The sequence below is a fragment of the Leuciscus leuciscus genome (assembly GCF_965113295.1).
Source record: "Leuciscus leuciscus genome assembly, chromosome: 20".
Classification (NCBI taxonomy): Eukaryota; Metazoa; Chordata; class Actinopteri; order Cypriniformes; family Leuciscidae; genus Leuciscus; species Leuciscus leuciscus.
Genome location: NC_138744.1, coordinates 4,450,772 through 4,469,913, shown reverse-complemented (window position 1 = coordinate 4,469,913; position 19,142 = coordinate 4,450,772). Strand labels below are relative to the sequence as shown.

At 36.7% G+C, this 19,142-nt stretch overlaps 2 protein-coding genes across 4 annotated transcripts in view; one reads left to right on the top strand and one right to left on the bottom strand.

Moving 5' to 3' along the window:
- The first annotated feature begins 706 nt into the window (after positions 1 to 706).
- dnase2 (deoxyribonuclease II, lysosomal) lies at positions 707 to 10,941 on the top strand. Its single transcript, XM_082150800.1, has 7 exons — positions 707 to 840; positions 1,110 to 1,215; positions 2,656 to 2,815; positions 3,343 to 3,433; positions 3,528 to 3,692; positions 5,272 to 5,487; positions 6,426 to 10,941. Exons 2-7 carry the CDS (start codon positions 1,127 to 1,129, stop codon positions 6,821 to 6,823), a joined length of 1,119 nt encoding a protein of 372 aa, XP_082006926.1. The 5' UTR covers positions 707 to 840; positions 1,110 to 1,126; the 3' UTR covers positions 6,824 to 10,941.
- rgl2 (ral guanine nucleotide dissociation stimulator-like 2) overlaps positions 9,973 to 19,142 on the bottom strand; it is a gene marked incomplete at its 5' end in the record, with an annotated part of 24,910 nt that continues 15,740 nt past the window's right edge. For all 3 annotated transcript variants that reach the window (XM_082150705.1, XM_082150706.1, XM_082150707.1), the window contains 10 exons: positions 9,973 to 12,219; positions 12,830 to 12,944; positions 13,155 to 13,382; positions 15,370 to 15,463; positions 16,615 to 16,704; positions 16,797 to 16,918; positions 17,004 to 17,036; positions 17,270 to 17,356; positions 18,378 to 18,437; positions 18,803 to 18,887. In XM_082150705.1, coding sequence (XP_082006831.1) covers positions 12,038 to 12,219; positions 12,830 to 12,944; positions 13,155 to 13,382; positions 15,370 to 15,463; positions 16,615 to 16,704; positions 16,797 to 16,918; positions 17,004 to 17,036; positions 17,270 to 17,356; positions 18,378 to 18,437; positions 18,803 to 18,887 — 1,096 coding nt within the window. In that variant the 3' untranslated portion in view covers positions 9,973 to 12,037. The remainder of the gene's footprint in view (positions 12,220 to 12,829; positions 12,945 to 13,154; positions 13,383 to 15,369; positions 15,464 to 16,614; positions 16,705 to 16,796; positions 16,919 to 17,003; positions 17,037 to 17,269; positions 17,357 to 18,377; positions 18,438 to 18,802; positions 18,888 to 19,142) is intronic.

The following is a 19,142-nucleotide window of genomic DNA, read 5'->3' as shown; positions in this document are numbered from 1 at the left end:
ATTTTATAACATTTCAACATTGTTTCATTAGGATCATAAAAAAAAAAAAAAAAAAATGTATTGTTCTTCTAACATTTGCTACAAACTGACACGTTTCATGTTGGTGCATGCACCATTACTTCAGCTTCATTAATATTCATAAGAGCATTAAAACAAGTAGGTTTGACGGTGGTGTTATGCCGAATTTTGACTTGCACAACATCAGTGTTTTGGATACGGTTGTAAATAACAAAAAGGTACGTGTCTCCTTCAGGAGGCGCACTAGGGCTCAGAATAACTAATACTCCATTGAGCGCCATTCTAATCGCAGGATGCTTTTAACCTCGTTAGAGACCATTTTATACAATAAAAAAGTGAACATTTTAATAACAATGATTGGCATCTGGCATACAAATGAAAATCGTCCCCATCAATCGCTATAAAATTAGATATAGGCCTATAAAAAAACGAATCCAGTCATCACAAACGACTGAGATTGGTTCTTCCTGACGGCGCTGAGAAAAGTCACAGTTATAAGGTGACAACTCTCCCTTGTTTACCAGCGCTGTGCCTATGAATAATAATAAACGCATGAATAAGGACACTGAGAAACTGTAATAGACACTGAATTGAAAATGCACAATGGTATGCACAAATATTGCATACCAAATTATCCGAACACTTCTGAAAACATCATGGCCACCAATCCCCGCCCATTTTGGGTTAAAGCTAAATGCGATTCTACGTCTACAATGAACCTGCTACATGTGACAACATGAGGATTTTTTAAAAGTTTCACTTTCGGAAGGACTGGAATGATTCAGTTACTTCTGTCTCAGCAGAACGTCTGCCTTCGTTAAGGTAGGCTAAATATAAGATTTCTGTCAATACTTAAAAATCGATGATCATTATTGCAGCTATTTGAGTTCACAGTTTGTTATTAGACCATAAGCATATAATACAACGCCTACATTAAAACTAAAAACTGACAGGAGTAATAAACCATTATACCCGTTAATATTCAGACTGTTTGTAACAGTGTAAAAGTGGTGTTGTTGAGAAGGTTTGTTATTGTATTTGTACACTTGATTTACCCCCGACAGACAAATGCAACTATTGTACTGTTTCAGGTTCTTTAAGTTCCATCATGTTGCTTCATGTTCTGCTCCTCCTTCATGCATCAGGAGCTTCTTCATCCATCTCATGTTATGATGATGAGGGGAAACCTGCTGACTGGTTTGTATATGTTTAAATGGCATAGAAACACATAACATGCAACATCTCGAATCACAGTCATAGTCTACTGGGGCACAGTTCATCTTTGTCCATTCTGGATATATGTTTTATTCAGTATTTTTTATATCATACCTGTACATGACACAGTTCTTAGTCCTAGCACTGTATATCTCAAAGAGGACATACTGTGACATCAAAGATGATTGGTAGTTGACATGTAATGTCAAGCAGTGTCCAAGTTATGGTGGTTTTGATCAAATAAATGCAGCCTTGGTGAGGATGAGAGATGTAAAAAAAAAAAAAACCTTTTAAAAATCTAAGTGCTCCAAAACTTTTGAATAGTTGTGTACTTCAACTAAAACTACTTTAAAGGCCATTATTTTAATTTTATTTCAATGATAGTTTCATTGAACTCATATTAATTAAACAACTTATTCACAACAGAACTATTTAAAGGGATAGTTCACCAAAAATGAAAATTCTGTCATTAATTGCTCACCTTCATATCGTTCCAAACCCGTAAGACTTTCGGTCATCTTCGGAAAACAAATGATCTTTTTGATGAAATCTGAGAGCTTTCTTTGAGATCACATTAATTTATTCTCATAAGTGCTCTTTGAGATCACTAAATTCAAGGCTTTTGGTCATACCTAGGATATCCAGAACCACCAAAGGAGGGAGAGCATTTTCACATTTGGCTCCAAAACTCTGGAATAGTCTTCCTGATACTGTTCGTTGCTCAGACTCGCTCTCCCAGTTTAAAACTAGATTAAAGTCGCATCTCTTCAGCCAGGCATTCATATAATCCTACAGTTCAAACTACAATCCGGCCTCTATCCAATGCCAGAGGAGAACTGGCCCCCGACTGAGCCTGGGTTCTCCCAAGGTTTTTTTTTTCTCCATTAGGTCACCTGATGGAGTTTTAGGACACCATTAGGTCACTTGATGGAGTTTTTCGGTTCCTTGCCACTGTTGCCTTTGGCTTGCTCAGTTGGGGATATTTTGGGGATATTTAATTTAATTTTATCAATCAATAAATTCCTCTTGAAACAAACTTTGTTGTATTATTTTAATTTAATACTGTGAAGCTGCTTTGATGCAATCTGTATTGTGAAAAGCGCTATACAAATAAACTTGACTTGACTTGACTTGACTTTCTGTCCCTCCATTGACAGCTACGCAACTACCACTTTGACACTTCAAAAAGTTCATAAAGAGATCGTAAAACTAATCCATATGAATTGAGCGGTTTAGTTCACATTTTCTGAATAGACCTGATGACTTTATATATGATGAACAGATTGAATTTAGGCTTTTATTCACATCTAAACATCATGTAAATTCTTTTTTTTTTTACTTATAAGTTAGATCTAGCTTATGTAAAATGTACTCATCCATGTGATGGGGTCATATTTTCCTCTTTTCTGTCTCTCCTTGCAGGTTTTACTTGTATAAACTCCCACACCTGCATCATTCCTCTGTGCAGGAGGGGCTGAAATATCTTTTCATGGATGGAGAGAGTGAGGGATGGATGGATGGGAAGACTTTAGTTAATGACAGTCAAAGTGCTGTTGGTAGAACAGTAGGGCCTTTATATGAGGTACAGCTCACCCTCCAATTATGCAATTATGATAGCACAACATGACTTTATCATAAAGTTGTTTGCTAAATAAAAAAAAAAGAGAAATGTCCAGTTTTGCGTAAACCAACTTTTGTTTTTTCCCCAAATATTTTCATTATCAGTAATTTTCTGGCTGATTCTAGACAAGCTTACTCGGCTTATCTTGTTCTGTAGTCTGCACATTTTCCCATTTTGCAGAAGTATTAAAACACTGCGTTGGCATTTACATTCCAAGTTTTAATTATAAATGTATTTAAAATCTATTTAGTTATACTTCCACATTTAAAAGTGGCACAAATCAGATACCTAATTAATTTATTCTCATAAGTGTTTTTGCTGTGTACACGCATGCAAACAAACATGCACAAAAGAAGCTAAAACGGGTATTTATGGCTTTATGTGCACATAACTGTTTCATAATAAAAGAGGAACTTATGCTTTATATCACATGCTCCTCACAAGGGCATGTTTATTATGAAGAAGCTTTGAGCTTGAACTTTTTCCAGGGCGGTGATGTTGGATACATCTTGTATAATGACCAGCCACCACAACAGAAGCCGTTTGAAGATGCAAACAGGATTTGTGGCCACACCAAAGGTGCAGTTTTACTGCAGTTAACTGCCATTTAAGGCACATAAACACACATTTATTTTGTGGATCATGTTAATATACGCTATTTCTTTTGTTCCAGGGGTTGTTGTCTTTGATAAGCAGCAGGGCTTCTGGTTGGTCCACAGCACCCCTCATTTCCCCCCTCCTAAATCAGCTGGCCAGTTTTCATACCCCAGTTCTGGCATAAGTAATGGACAGAACTTCATCTGTGTCACATATCCTTTTGAGCGCTTTCAGACCATAGGTACGCCTCCAATGCATTTAAAGTCCCTCCAAAGAGAGTTATTCTCTATGTCAGTGCGCACAGTTTCTGAACTCCCCGAAACGCCTCGTTTGTAGTCTTGAGTTTTCTTCCGGGAACGAACATATCACAATATAATTCTCGCTCAAGGCATAGGCAAAAAAAAAAAGATAGAAAAAAGGGCGAGTTGTAGTGTGTTGAAAGGGCCGTGGTAAATGGTAAGGGGCGTGGCATTTCCGAAACACATTCGAAGTGGTTGACATATCACAACACACTTCTCCAGCTGACCAATCAGAACACATTGTGCTTTTCAGAAGGAGGGGCTTCATAGAGATAGGAACTAAATGGAGTGTTACTGACAGACTGGTAAGAGAGGTGCTGCAACAATGGAGAATATGTGAAAAATAATGTGTATTTTGAGCATTAAAGCAAGAAAAACAATTCTAGTACACCCCAAAAATTCAAAAGGGCATAATATGGCCTTTTTATCAAAAATTGTGATGGTTTAAAATTAACTCTTTTATTTATTGTCCTAATGCAATAAATATGTTGAAGGATGTTGGTAAACAGTTTCATTTCCCATTGATTTCCATTGTATTTGTTTATTTGTCCATAAAATGGACGTCATTGGGAACTAAAACTTTTTACCAATATTCTTAAAAATATAATTAAATTTATTTTTGAATGATTTGTATTTTTGGGTGTACTTTAATGCCACAGTATATGACTGCATGTATGAATGAGGTGGACTAGTATGATCTTAATGCACATTTAAAATTTTCATATGCTTGTTTTAAAGAGGGTCTGATGTTAGAAACGCTGCGTGAAATTCTTCTCAAATAACCTTTTCATATGCAATTTCTGAAGACAAAACATTTATGGGATGCAGTTGCCATAGTAACTGTTAAAGAGTAATCCTTCTGACACAGTAACCATAGTGACAACACCTACTACTGTGCTGCTCTTTGTGTCCAATCAGTCTTGTGTTTGTAAATCACAGTATTATCACTTTCCGATAATAGTAATAAAGCAATAAGCCAGTGTTTCCCAACCCTGTTCCCGGAGGGACACCAACAGGACACATTTCAAACTATTCCTAATCAAACATTAGCTTGTTTATTGGACACTCCGAGGCTTGAAATGGATGGGTCAGATAAGGAAGAAAGGTTGAGAAACTCAGAAATAAGCCAGTCAAGGCTGTACATTTCCGACATACGCGGCCTTAAGCGGCTTATTTCTTTTATAAAACAGGAAGCAATATTGTAATAGACACCAAAACATTTAAAAAAAAATATTATTATAAGCTTGGCTGCATGTGGCCAAAACCCGCCCACAGTTGGACTAATGAACTATATTGGCAATAATAATTATATTAACGATTATGTATATATAATATGAATGGTAATTACAACCAATATAATATATATATATATGTGTGTGTGTGTGTGTGTGTGTGTGTGTGTATGTGTATACACACACACACACACACATTATTGTTGTTATTTACTTTATTACTCTATGTGGATTGTCTTTGTAACAGTAATGTAATATATTTTCTTATAATGTTTTGTATTTTGTACAGGTGAGCAGTTAAAGATCAATCAGCCTCACATATATGACTGCAGCATCCCTGCTTCCCTGGCCGCTGCTGTTCCTGCTATGGCTCAGCTCTGTAAACACACACTGGGCCGATGGGACAACGCTTCCTCCCCCTCCCCGTCCAATCGCAGTATATCACTCCTCTCATTGGCTGGAACGGAGTTCATTAGCTTTGCAAAAGGTGCATCATTTGCCAATGGTAAGACTCATTTTTACTACTGATGTAATGGTGTAAGTGACACTTTATGCCACCCAGTCAAATGTGTGACGATCAAGAGTTAAACATTTAGCTCTATTTGTTAAACAAATCTGTTCTGGTCATGTTGAGGATGTTTTCTTGCATCTGTTTGCAGTTTTTTTTAAATAGTTATTCTATGCAAATATGTACTAGATTAACATCTTAGGGCCAGATTTACTAGCAGTTTGCAGCAGCGCAAACCCTCTTTTGGCGTTAAAAAAACACAGTCAGGATTTATTAAAGACGCACAGTGAAGAATTTGCGCTGAACAGGCGTGGACAGGGTTATTTTTGTGGCTGAACTTATCGCATATGCATGCATTTTTCCTTTTCAGATGCAACATTTATGGGAGGAGAGTGTTTAAATAAGTCATGCTAGGTGATTTACTAAGTCAATTTACTGGTATTTGTGCCATTATTTGACGGCCAAAAGAAGCATGTCTTAAACCAGATGTTAATTTGCGCTGCTTTTGGTAGATCGCATTGGTCATTATGGAAATTATCTGCTGTGTCTTTCTTTAATTTGCTCGTCGTCAGTAGATCACGCTCAGAATTTCCCACTCCTATTGGCGCTTTTTTGGTTTTGCGCTTTCACGCTAATTTGCCCTGTTTATTCAATCTGGCCCTTAGACTGTTATGATGCATATTGCTGCTTTTCAGAATTTTGTTCCAATGAAATGCATGCAAATTAAAAGAAGTTCAACTTATAGACATGGTGTAAAAAAATTTGGTGTAGGATTTACTTAAGTTATCAAGTTAAATTTAACAAGAAATGGCAAGTAACAGAAGTAGAACGACTGAAAGTGTAAAACATACTCCAGTAATCTATTTTACAGAGTATGCGTTTTATAAAAAAAAAAAAAGTAATTATTTCTTTTTCACTGTTTGATTGATAACCAGACCTGTATCACTCTTGGGTGGCACCGGCGCTACAGTCCGACCTGCTGGTTCAGTTCTGGCGTCGCTCCACAGGCCTCCTGCCCTCTGACTGCTCCGACAACTGGAAAGTCCTCAACATAGATCTCATTTCCCCAGGCCAGAGCGTCACGTTCAACGCCACAGAGGACCACTCGAAGTGGGCGGTCAGTACCGGCAGCAGCCGCACTGGAAGTGGGACGTCAGGCGGCTGGGTCTGCGTAGGAGACATCAACCGTGACGAGGCGGAGGAAAGGAGAGGTGGGGGAACGGTGTGCCGCCAGGATGCTGCGGTGTGGAAGGCCTATCGCTCGGCCGCCTTGCAGTGCGAGACCTGCGGTGGAGAAGTGCAGACATGCGAAAAAGCCGCACAGTATCTCTGATGCAGTTGAGCACAGCAGATATCAGGGTATTGCAGAACGACTGCACGTGTAGGTGTCAAACAGGTATGATTATGAGGTCAAATGCTTTTTCTATTGCACGTAGCAATATGCAGGGCAATTCATTTAAATGCAAAAGGACTGTAAATTTGATTAAATCCTCACATTTATATAATGTCTCTTAGCTTCAGCTAAACCGGCTATACATTTAATTTTAATGCGGTACAGTTTTATGTGTTTTTAAACTGTATATATAAATATTTGCATGGGCTATGATCAAATTTATTTGATCATAGAAGAAATATTGGGTATTAGATGGTGAAGTGTTTAATTTAAAGCATTAAAAGCATTCAGCATTAAATCTGTTTTCTAGCAAACTTCTGTTGTTACAAAAAATGGGTAGCCAAATCCCTAACTCTCACCATTGGTTGAGATGATGTTACATATTTCTGCTTGGTGCTTCTAGTGGCACAGAATTACGCACATCACCTCAGACCTCGAGAAGCCAGAAGTGCATTATGAGAATTGGATTGAGATGTGTCTAGTAGAGATGTTTTTAATCACTCAAATATTGTTGCTGTATTAAATTAAAGAAAATAAAAGGACCGTATGAGACTTTAACAAAATTTTCACTGCTTTAGCTTTTCACAAATTATAATAAAATATTCTGTATAATGAAGGGTGGCCGGTAGTGAGTTCAGAAAGAGGCCTGAACTAATAAAGAAAACCAATTCCTGTGATGCAAAGCTGAATGTTCAGCATCATTACTCCAGTCTTCAGTGTCTCGTGATCCTTCAGAAATCATTCTAATATGCTGATTTGCTGCTCAAGAAATATTTCCTATTATTATTTCGATGTTGATAAGTTGTTCTGCTTAATATTTTTCATGGAAATGGTGAGATATTTTTATTCAGTTCAAAAGAAAAGCATTTATTTAAAATGGAAATCTTATAATTGAGATATTAAAAATGTCTTTAATGTTTTTGTTTAATCAATTTAATGAATACTTGCTGAATTAGAAGAATAAAAAAATGAACTTTTGAACGGTACTGTGTTTGTGTGTAGTATTATTAGCGCTGAAACCTATTGTAATTGTTAGGTTTTTCAAAGATCAGCATTCTGCTATAAAAAAGTGATCAGGTGGACCAAACCGTAAGTCATAGAGACTTGAAACTTTGAGGGATGGTAGTACTCACCCCATCTACAGTGCCACCGAGGCTTGCCCCAGTTGGCCTGATGGTGGCGCTACAGCGATCAAAAGTACGAAATCGCTCATAACTGTAAGGCTCGCGCTCGATCGGCCCAAAGTCCGGCATCCGACCAGCGCGGAAGGTCTTTTTTTTTCTCGAGGCAAAGTATTTTTTGATTAAATGCAATACATTTGAATATGTATTTTCTCGTTATTTCATCTGACTCCATAAATGAAAAGGTTTTAATGATATCTGTGCATCATTAAATGTGAGCGAATGTTTGACTCTTCTTTTTAACTCTTTAATGAAAATAATGTCAAAGTCAGTTAGAATAATCAAATGTAACAATTTATTATGTCAGGTAAATGTATCATGCCAATTTCATAATCAATTAAAAGATAATCAATACAAAACATCAAAAGCTCTGGATTAAAGAGAAGAGATGCGAACCTGACATTAAAATACATGATGCTAAGAATTTTGGTCATTCTTAGCATCATGGGCCAACTTGAGTTACAAAAAGGCCCCGATATTCTCGTTGCATTCCATTATATAGCCAGAACCTCTTTCACGTGGAAACATCTTCTAACAATGGAAATTTGCATTCAGAGGTTACACCTTTTGGGGGTGTGAGACCATTTGTCAGGAGACCACCTTCCTTTGTGTGTCAGTTATTATCCCTAAACTCTTAAAAACCTTAATACCTTTTGTCTTACTTATTTGGAAATGAGACATTTGTACCAGTCGCATTGAGACATTTCAAATGATACCAAAATGTACAATACTTGATGATAATCATTCACACATTAAACTATATATTTTCTTGGGTGGATTCAGGTGATCTGAGCATGAGAGAGAGGAGGTGAGGGATGAGGGAATGAAATGTAGATTAGGATGACTCGGAGGTGAGACTTTCGTCTCGATAGTGCACAAGGGGGAGTTCAAATGTTAATTTCCAGAGAGGTCCTTTGTCCTCTCAGGGTCTGATCGCTCTTCAAGCAGACTGTCCGGCGTTTTCTAATTTCTCAACTCTTACAGAACTCTTAAACTGTTGGTTGGAATCCTTTGCTCATGGCGAACAAAATGCACATCACTGATTTGATCAACGAAAAATTTGGATATTTTGGATTTTTTTTAAAGACCTACTTTTGCGAACTATTCATTCCTAAACAAAAACTCAGAACTTTGCTAAATTAGGTGAGCACTTGTTAAATATGATTCTTAATAAGCATGCAAACTTTTATGGAGATCAGGCCATAGGTGACACTATAACTGTTAAAAAGGTGTCAAATGCTATATTTCTATGCCAAATCACATGATATGGCTGAATTTTTTTTTTCGTGTGTGATTTATGTAAAACTTAACGAAATTAGGTGAGCACATGCAATGTATGATTCTAAAGAAGCATACAAACATTTATAGAAATAAGGCAATAGGTGCCACTATAACAGGTAAAAAGATTTGACAAAACATATAATTCCTTAGAAATTACCTGTATTGGCTGTAAATGGTGTTTTCCATCTCTGATCTAGATGGTTACAGGCTTGCTAAATAAAAAAAAAACAATACATTTTATGCTTTAAAGCGCTTGAACACCGTTAACCGCTGTGTGCAGTTATATTTATATTATTTATAATAATAATAATAATATACAATATTATTGTCCTATTATTATTATTAATATATTTATAACGGCAGATTATCAAAAAATGGAGCAGGAGACTAAGCAGGACATGGTTGATGTAAAGAAAATGGTATTACTGTAAAAAAATGTATATAGTTGGTATAAACATTTCTATTTGTGCTTGTTGTGAGAGCAGTCTCTGTAAAATCATTTGTAACAGTCCTTATCCAGTAATCATGAATGTGTTGATGAAACATGCAACATCTAGTTTACAATTGGTTTTCACATGTAAACATAATGACATTTTGAATGCATAAATCAGGTCTGAAAGCTGTCAGTTGTATCAAAATTAAAGTTTATTACAAGAATAGGAGGTATGTAGTGCATAAATGTGTCAGAATACAGATCTGACGGTACAGGACTGAAGCTGCAACATGCTTTTCACTGCGCAACACACCGGAACAACATTCACACAAGAGCACCTGATAATAAGGCACTTAACAAACAAGTGACCAAAAACAAAGGCTATGATTGGAAAGGAATACTAGCTTACGACTGACTCGCTGTATACTTCCCACTATTTTGTTGAAAGAGTATTTGAAACAGTTGCCATTTTTCCAGGATAAGCTCTCAAACAAGAGTATGCTACATTGCTGTCATCATCACATTGTACTATGTTTAATTCAGCATCCACTTATCTTGTAAAATAAAAACTCTTTCATATACTGTACATTCTGGCAAATGTAGAAGGTATACAGAAATGTACTATATGCAGCAATAGTGAGTATGGTAGTATGCTATTCCGAACATAACCAAAGGCTGAAAATAAAAGGAGACCCCTCTTCCTTACTGCGAGCTCTCGCATGCCTCCGTTCCCACAGAGACGTCAACAGCATACGAGTCAGAGAGCGCAAGGTTCATCAGGGTGCAAACAACAGTGTTGTTTTTCTATTCTTGATGATCGTAGCGTTATGCATTTATCGGTACAAAAATAATGTCACAGGCACAGCTTTGTTGCATTTTTTTTTAAAGGATCGATTTGGTTTCGTAGAACAGACAGAACTGGAGACCTGCAGTGCAACACTCTATTGGCTCTGTCCCAAAACCTAGTGAGCTGCCTACATAGGCAGCACTTCAAGGCATTATAGGTGCTCCCCACGCAAAGCCAGTTTCAAAATGTAGGCTGCGTGATTATGCCGCCTTCTAAGGGTGCGTTTACACGACAACGATGTACTGAGACGGGGAAAAAATAGCATTTTTTGCAGACGACAACGTTGTCAAATCGTTCCCCGTTCAAATGGATCTGCTTGGATCTGCGAAAACGACAAAAAACGCTGTATTCTGCTGCCAGGCCAGTAGTTGGCGATGTCACTTTGTAAAGAAACTTTTAGAAACGTCTATAGACTGAATATGTAATACGCATGCGCATGATGTCACAGCTTTCACAAATTCACGTTTTTGTAGTTTACGTGTAGTTTAAAAAAAATTTGCACTGTGAAAAAGTTTTCACACCCCAAACCTTTTACGTTTTTAGTTGAAAGCGGTGTTGTGTAAACGGCCCCTAAGAATGTATTCTTTTACACAAACTTTTTACTAGGTTACAGAACAGAGCCTCGATATTACCATGACCATAATTAATTCTGTTTAAATATTTAAAGAGAAAGCACACAGTAAGCAACGATCAGTTTGCATACTTGGTGAGACCACATTCGAGAGTGGCAGTGTTTTTTGCGACTCTTCTTCAGGTAGGTGGGTGTTTTTCAGTAGCTTTTTGCCCACACAGAACAGCTCAGGGTTTGAAATGTTTAGACAGGTATAAGTACCTTCTGTAAGTGTTTATTTTATTAAGTTGGGATCTTTTATCTGCTTTCTCAGTTCATTAATAATGGATTTTCTTGATTAATATACGGTAACCAATGAGCTTTAGAGGTAGACGGGGGATGCTGGCATCAGCAAAAGGTACGTGATTCTGTCTTGGAATTCATTATGGATTTATGAAATATAAGAATAGTGCAATGTTTAGTAACTAATATTTTAGAGCCATTTCAACCAAGCTTTCACTAAAAAACAAGGAACTCCTGCACACTATCAGTACTTGCAAATATGGTCGTGAGACCAAAACTTTGCTAATAAAATTGTGATACTCATTTGCAAGTACTGATAGTGTGCGGGAGTTCCTTGTTTTTTGTAGATTTTTTGACCTACTTATTTGGTCTTTTTTTCCCACGCACCAAGTGCGATGGTGTTTGCTAATTAACCAAGCTTTCACTCAAATTACTAATATTAGGACTTAAGAAAATTATGTTTGAGTCAATATTACACAGTTACGTCACAGAGCGCTGAATGAAATATTTTGTGTCTTTTCTTTTGAAAGTACTTGGACATGAATATCCTGTTTTTCTGTTAAAATAGTGTCCGGACTAGTCTTCTGCCCTTGGCTTTGATTCGTGGGAAGGTTGCGCTGGTTTCGTTGCCAAGAGATGGAGACCCTGTTGGTGTATTTCCTCCTCTTCTCCTTAACAGGAAGTCCACGCTAGCTGAAGACATGGCATAGAATACGTTTCCTGTGGGAGGTATTATTAGCTCTGTGGAGGAAGAAAAGAAAGACAAAGAAATACTTATATTTATAAAATTTACATTTTGTTAAAATCTTTAATTTTTTTACACTACCATTCAAAAGTTTGGTAAGAAGAAAAAAAAGAAAAAAAAAAAGAAAGAAAGTCTTATGCTCACAGAGGCTGCATGTATTTGATCAAAAGTACCATAAAACCAGTAATATTGTGACATTTTATTACAATTTAAAATAACTGTTTTCACATGACCCTGAACAGTGTCACATGATCCTTCAGAAATCATTCTAATATGCTGATTTGCTGCTCAAAAAATTCTATTTCTCATTATTATCACAGTTGAAAAGAGTTGTGCTGCTTAATATTCTTGTTGAAACCGTGATAATTCCCCCCCATTTATAGGAGATAGAAATCATTTGTGACAATAAATGTCTTTGTGGTCACATTTGATCAATTCAATGTTTATTTAAATATTTGATTTGATTGACAGCTGTCTGTTTTTTTGTTTTTTTTTATCATAAGTCACTATGTCAAATCATTATGCCCAGAATAATGTTTTCTCAATGTAGGATGTGATTCGAAAAATAAACACCATTGTATGACATTTAAAAAAATGTGACATCACCTTTCCCCTCCGGCAGCAGTTGGATCAGCTCGTATTTAGAGGCTTCTTGGGCATTCTGGTTGTGCTTCTCTAATGCAGAACTGATTATAGTGGGTGTTTTATCATTACTAGTGACCTGAGGCAGCACAGAAAAGAAAGTATACATTAGAACAAAGAGCGACAGCATCCATATTAAACAGGAGCTGACATGAAATGCAAAAGTTGGTCTGATGTAACACTGGATTGCTGCTGTGAAATACAGCAGTTTCAAAGCCCAAAAGTGGGAAAACAGTTTTTTTTACTTTGATTTTTTTCACTTTCATTTGACTTTTGTTTGTTAGACTACCAGAATGCTTCTGTACAAGTTGCCGTCATGTAAATCCATCCGTATTCTGACGATTCTGATCTCAGGTCCCGCCTCTGTTTTGTTATTGGTGGGGTTGTTGCCACAGGAGACAGACCGCCGATGTGATTTGACAGCTGTAGTGGGTGTGGTCAGGACAGAGGGCGTGGCATCATTGGGCGGTGGTGACGAATCAACATCCAAACAGGAAACAGATGGGGATTTCACATGCTGAAATAGAGTTAGAGTAGAATATTTATTGGAATAGTTCACCTAAAAATGTTAAATTATATCATAATTTGCTCACCCTTAAATGTAATATTTAGCTAAATTAAGCATCTCCTTTCCATAAATTGGAAGACTACAGTAGATACAGTAGAACACAAGCTGTCAAACTCAAAAAAGAACAAACTAGATTTTGGCAAGGATTTGTGGGGGGTTACAAGGTGTTGCTAAGTCTTAAAATGCCCATATTATGCTTTTTCGAATATTACCTTTCATGCAGTGTGTAATATAACTGTTTATGAATGTTGAAGATCAAAGTGCTTGACAAATGGAGTTACTGTCTCCATTTTGAGAGTCTTCAAAACGAGTCTTACTTCCTTTTCGAACCTACGTAGGTCTGTAGCAAATTTGCATAATGCCACACCCTATGGTCGTCATTGGCTGCCTGCAAACAACGTCTACTATGACCCGCTCTCCAACACTGTAGCTGACCCTGAGGCCTTGAAGGGTTTGGTTCATGTTGTCGACATGTCGAGAAAACGATGTTTTCTGCACAGCGAAAGCAAATCCACTATGCAAAGTATGAGGACTCGGGCTCCAATTGATATGGTAAAACCGACGCTTTTGTTACTGTTCGTATTACTGTGTAACAAAAGCTGAGGAAGACTCCAGAGTTGAAATTCAGATATGGTAATAAAAGTTTAGTTTCCGAAATAAGCTGTAAGCGGTCGACCATTCACAACAAATGGGCCATCTGACCAATCAGAGCAGAGTAGGCTATCGGAAAGGAGGGGTTTGAGAGACCGAATCCTTCATTGAACCGTTTCAGACACTGTGAGAATAGAGGTGATGCTGTAATGTATATTATGGGGAAATTAAAGTGTTTTTCCTTTTGTTGTTTTTTAACCTCGGATGCATGTAAACCTATTGTAGGAGACCTCAAAAACTAAATTAGGAACCTTTTTAATTCAAAAAATGGGCCACATGTGTCTCTTTATTGATTTTCGTAAAATTACCAGAATGACTTTACTGGCAAATACACAAATATGCTGTTCACACAAGCAAAGGCGTTCTAGCTTTTTACAGTTAAGAGACCATTCACACATCAGCTCCAAAATACCGGTAAATTCTGTGATGTCAGTCATCGGAAATAATCTTTAAACATTGCGCCGTTGTTTTCATTTTCACGCATGAGAAGCACTTTAGTTTCACTATCTGTTCAATTTGAACATTTTTTACTTATTTTTATTTATTTATTTAGCATTAAAGACAGTAGTGCGAAAGGGTCTGATGTCTATGGGTTCATATTTCATCTGTTTTGTTGTTGAATCTCATATGTGCTCAAACATATAATTAAAGCTCACACATTTTGCTAAACGTCTGTTTTTCCTGTTCCACAGCAGAAAGATTTACAGGTTTGGAGCGGCGCTCATGATGATGACAGATTTTTATTTTTAGGCGAACTATTTCTGATGTCAAAAGCTAAGAATATTGGTCTTAAAAGGTGAGTTTGAGATATAAAAAGGAACCATATAAAAAAATTATTAGTTCTACACTACCAGTCAAAAAGTCAGACACACCTAAAGATTGTTTATCAATAATATTTTCCTCATTTTGGAATAATAGAATAAAAGTCTAATGAAAGCTTGTTAGCTCATCAATTATAAAATAAAAAATTTCTGGAAGAAAAAAATGTAAGGAAAAAAAAGCTAAGCATAAGCCTTCAAATTAAAATGTATTTGGATCATGAGAAACACAAATTCAGTCAACCTTTTGTCTAATAGTGTGAATATTCACAACATTCATGTAAAGTTCACAGAATGAAAGGTTGTCATGGATCAATTCCCAAAAGCAATTTTAAAATGCTATAAAGAGCCTCTGTTGGCTCTCAAATAATAAATATCTCAAAGTTGCTGATAACACTTTGGAAGCCGGGCTTTTAAAGGCCCATTACTGCGAAGTAATCAAAATAAAGCTCTTTATTCGCCCTTACCTTGCAAAGCTTAGAGAGTAGGTGATTGACAGGAGATTGGATGTCAAATATGCCATCAGCATCCATTGTTGTATTTGCCACGGCTGAGAGAGCACTGTAACGGGAGAAAAGAACGATCTTGTCACAAACTGTATTCAGTCGGGACTCGGGAGGCTCTTTGCCACGTGCTGCTTATGACATTGATTCTTTCTGAACTGACTGTAACCTGGAGTATAAATACAAAACTCAAAATCAGCAGTAGCTTTGAAGTCACACGCTAACTGCAGACGATAAGTGTGTCTTTGTCCTGCTTTAAAACTTCATTTCGTTCGACTCGAGCAGCATCACGGTGCTTAAGAGCTCATGAAAGAAACGTCTGTGTGTGCATGTCAGGGACTGAGCTTGATCCTCAGAATAGCCTACAGGAAGATTGTCATGAATAGTTATAAAGAAAAAGAAAAAAAAAAGCCCAGGATTTTTTTAGTAAAATAATAAAAATGCATATCATACTACAGAATATAGTAGTGTTTTCTAAAAATGACCTACAAATTTGTTGCATATATTTTCAGCAGAGAAAAACCAACCACGCTGAATGCAAATAATAATATGCAGCTACTGTACACATAATTGTGTATAGAAAATTAAATTTTTCCCATTTCTTTGGCAATGTCTGTGTCCAAACAAACTATACTCTATTGTGGTGCAAATGCATTTGTCATCTTAAAATATATATATAAATATTATTTTTTTTATTAAGATATAGATAAAGATTTATTAAGATATAGATAAAGATATAAAGATAAAGATTTATTAAGATATAGATAAAGATTTAAATAAAATATAAATTAATATACACTATTGCTCAAAAGTTTGGGGTCAGTACAATATCTTTTTTTAATTTAATACTTTAAATTATATAAGATATTTATAAAGCTTGTATATTAAAGTTAAGTGATTTCACTTAAATGGCAATTAATAGGTAATTTGCATTGCCATTTAAGTGAAATTATTGAACTTAAATATACGAGCTTAATAAAAATGATCATTCTAGAAGAAAATTTCAGATGGCACTTAGAGGCTTTTGCATCTGAACTCTTGATATATATATATATATAAAATCAATATATTATCTTCTTGTAATTTTACAGCACTTTGGTCAATTTTTATTTGATTCTGAATGGAAAACACTAATTTTGGACTCTACAGTATCAAATGCTGTGTGGTATGTAATGTAGGACATTAGTTTACTGAACATGATGTTCTTACTCAGGATGCTGTGTGATGATCACTGTAGGGTTCGAGCCACGCCCAGGACTCGGCTCGCCCGGTACTTCAATCTGATTGGACAGCTTGTAGCTATTTAAAAAAAAAAACACATGGTCAACATCATATAGCCAAACAGTGTGTATCTGAGACGTTAAGCATAGAGTTACATAAATATCACTGACCTTTCCTCTTCACGTAGAGAGGGTACGCTGTGATACCACTGAACAAACGTCTCATCCGTTCTAAAAATGCTGTTTTTACATGAGGACTGAAGGAGGCGAATTTGAGCAATGACTTCAAACTCCTAAAATCAAGAGAATGTGATGATAATACCTTTTTAACTTTTTTAAAACCAATGATAATCAAGTATATAATGTCCATAAACTCACCCTTCGTCTTTTATCAAAGTTAATGAAGCCGTTCTGCAAGAGAGTAAATGTTGGTTCACACATTATGACCTGCTTTGGCTTATGCACAAGTTCACTGTTAGTTTTGTTTTGACACATCTCGATTCTATCAGATGACTTTTGACTAACATTGTGAAACCACTGCTATTTTTACACCTCACAGCTGGATGTGCTGCTGATGCTGATGCTGTCTATTTAGTATTTTTCTGTTAATTGTGTTTCATGGCGAGCTGAGAACTATACATCACCTCCAATCTGTCTTTGACTGCAGTGTCCAGCATAGTGAGATCTCTGAGGAAGATACCCAGGTATGGCACAGTTCCCTGAGCACACGACTACAAAAGAAATACAGCATTCAGGAGCGGATTTGTTTCAGTATACATCAAAGATTATAAACGGCACATAACACTGTGATAATATTAAAGCTGCAGTCTGTAGTTTTTCCTCTTTGTCGCCATCTCTGTTTGAAATCTGCAATTGCAGTTATTCGCGGAATTATCAACTTTACGTGGGTTGTGCACAGCGCGGATGAATCCAATGTTTTGAGGAGAATGTGTGGCTGTCAGTCGCCGCCGGTGTGGATACTGTCATTCGCAATCACAGATTCTACTTTTTGGAAGTATGACCAACATAAGAATTTTCTCCGGAAAATGTCGTCTGAACAAGTAACATCCACTTTTGTTCTGAGCAACTAAGGGGAAAAAGCATTGCAGTAAATCACGCAGATTAAATCTATCGATCGCTTATCATATCACGACAAACCGTGCAAATTATACTTTGTTTTCAAACTGTTAATGTTAACAACATCAGCACTGTGTGACTACATTTAATGCCCTTCCGATATTATCCTTGTTTACGCATGGGCCCGGTTGCAGTCTCTTTTTTTCTCTAGCCACTCCGAAGTCTTTTGCATTTTACAGCGGGTGAATCTCCAGTTGGTGATTGTCGTTTCAACCTTTCTGGATCCGCCATCAAATTGATACGTTTATTTATATCAAGTGCTGTGAGAAAAGGCTATAAATCTCCACCTCGAACATCCTCACACTCAACATAGCCTACAAGCCGAGACTCTTCTTTATGTGAACAGATGTGACGTAATGATGTAAAGACATGCTCGAATTTCCCGCAGAATTCCACCATTACCACTGGAATTAAAAACAATATTACAAGCTTACTGTTTTGAATCGAGCTAAGGCAAGCAGAGAGTTTTGAACACTGGCTTGGTTATGTACTTGCTCAAATTTATTTTGGATAATTTTTACCTCCAAAAAGTTACGGACTGCAGCTTTAAGTATATTTGATTATGCTAAAGAGGAAGTGTGTGTGTGTGTGTGTGCTTTATTTAAGGATGCTTACCCCCGTAAATCTCCTGTTGTTCATTTTAGTGTCATGGTTTGCAAATTTGGAAGTCCCCTCCTGTAGAATGAAAATGAATGTTGTGCAAGTTGTTACAGAGGCATAAATAATTAAATTAAACTCAGTTCGGTTCCTGTGTTTGCAAAATGTCTCTGTATGATGCATTTAAATCAGGCATGTTGTTGAATTACACAACAAGCACAGTGCATAAAAGACAACCTCACACTGAATCTGTGATTACTCGTTCTTTTCATGTCATCAGTTCCTCCCTTCAGGCCATGCTAAATTGATGCCGTTCTCTACGGCGATGAAGCACAGAACATCGATTGGCCTGATATTTTCCCATCAATGCATCGCCATGCTCTCTAATAACATTAGCGGAAACGCTGTTTGAATTGGCTGCTTTGTGTCGTGGTGTGACTAACCTCTTTGAGTAGCTCACGGCTCTGGGAGTAGTTGTCTTTCTCTGAGAAGATGTCAGAAAGTTCCTCGTATCTCTTCACAGCTTCTCTGTCATCATAGAGAAACAGACTTTAGGTTATTCTGTGCTGCTATTGTTAAAAAGTATGCAACATTCTCATACACCATGCATCATGTCTTGCGTTTCAATGCAAATGGGAATTATAACTGTAACCATGATTTTATGGATTAAAGGAATATTCCAGATTAAATACAACTAAAATGTTACCATAGAAAATAATTTTGTAAAACAAGTTAAAAATGTGTGTATTGTAACGCACTTACAATCCTATACAACAACAAATG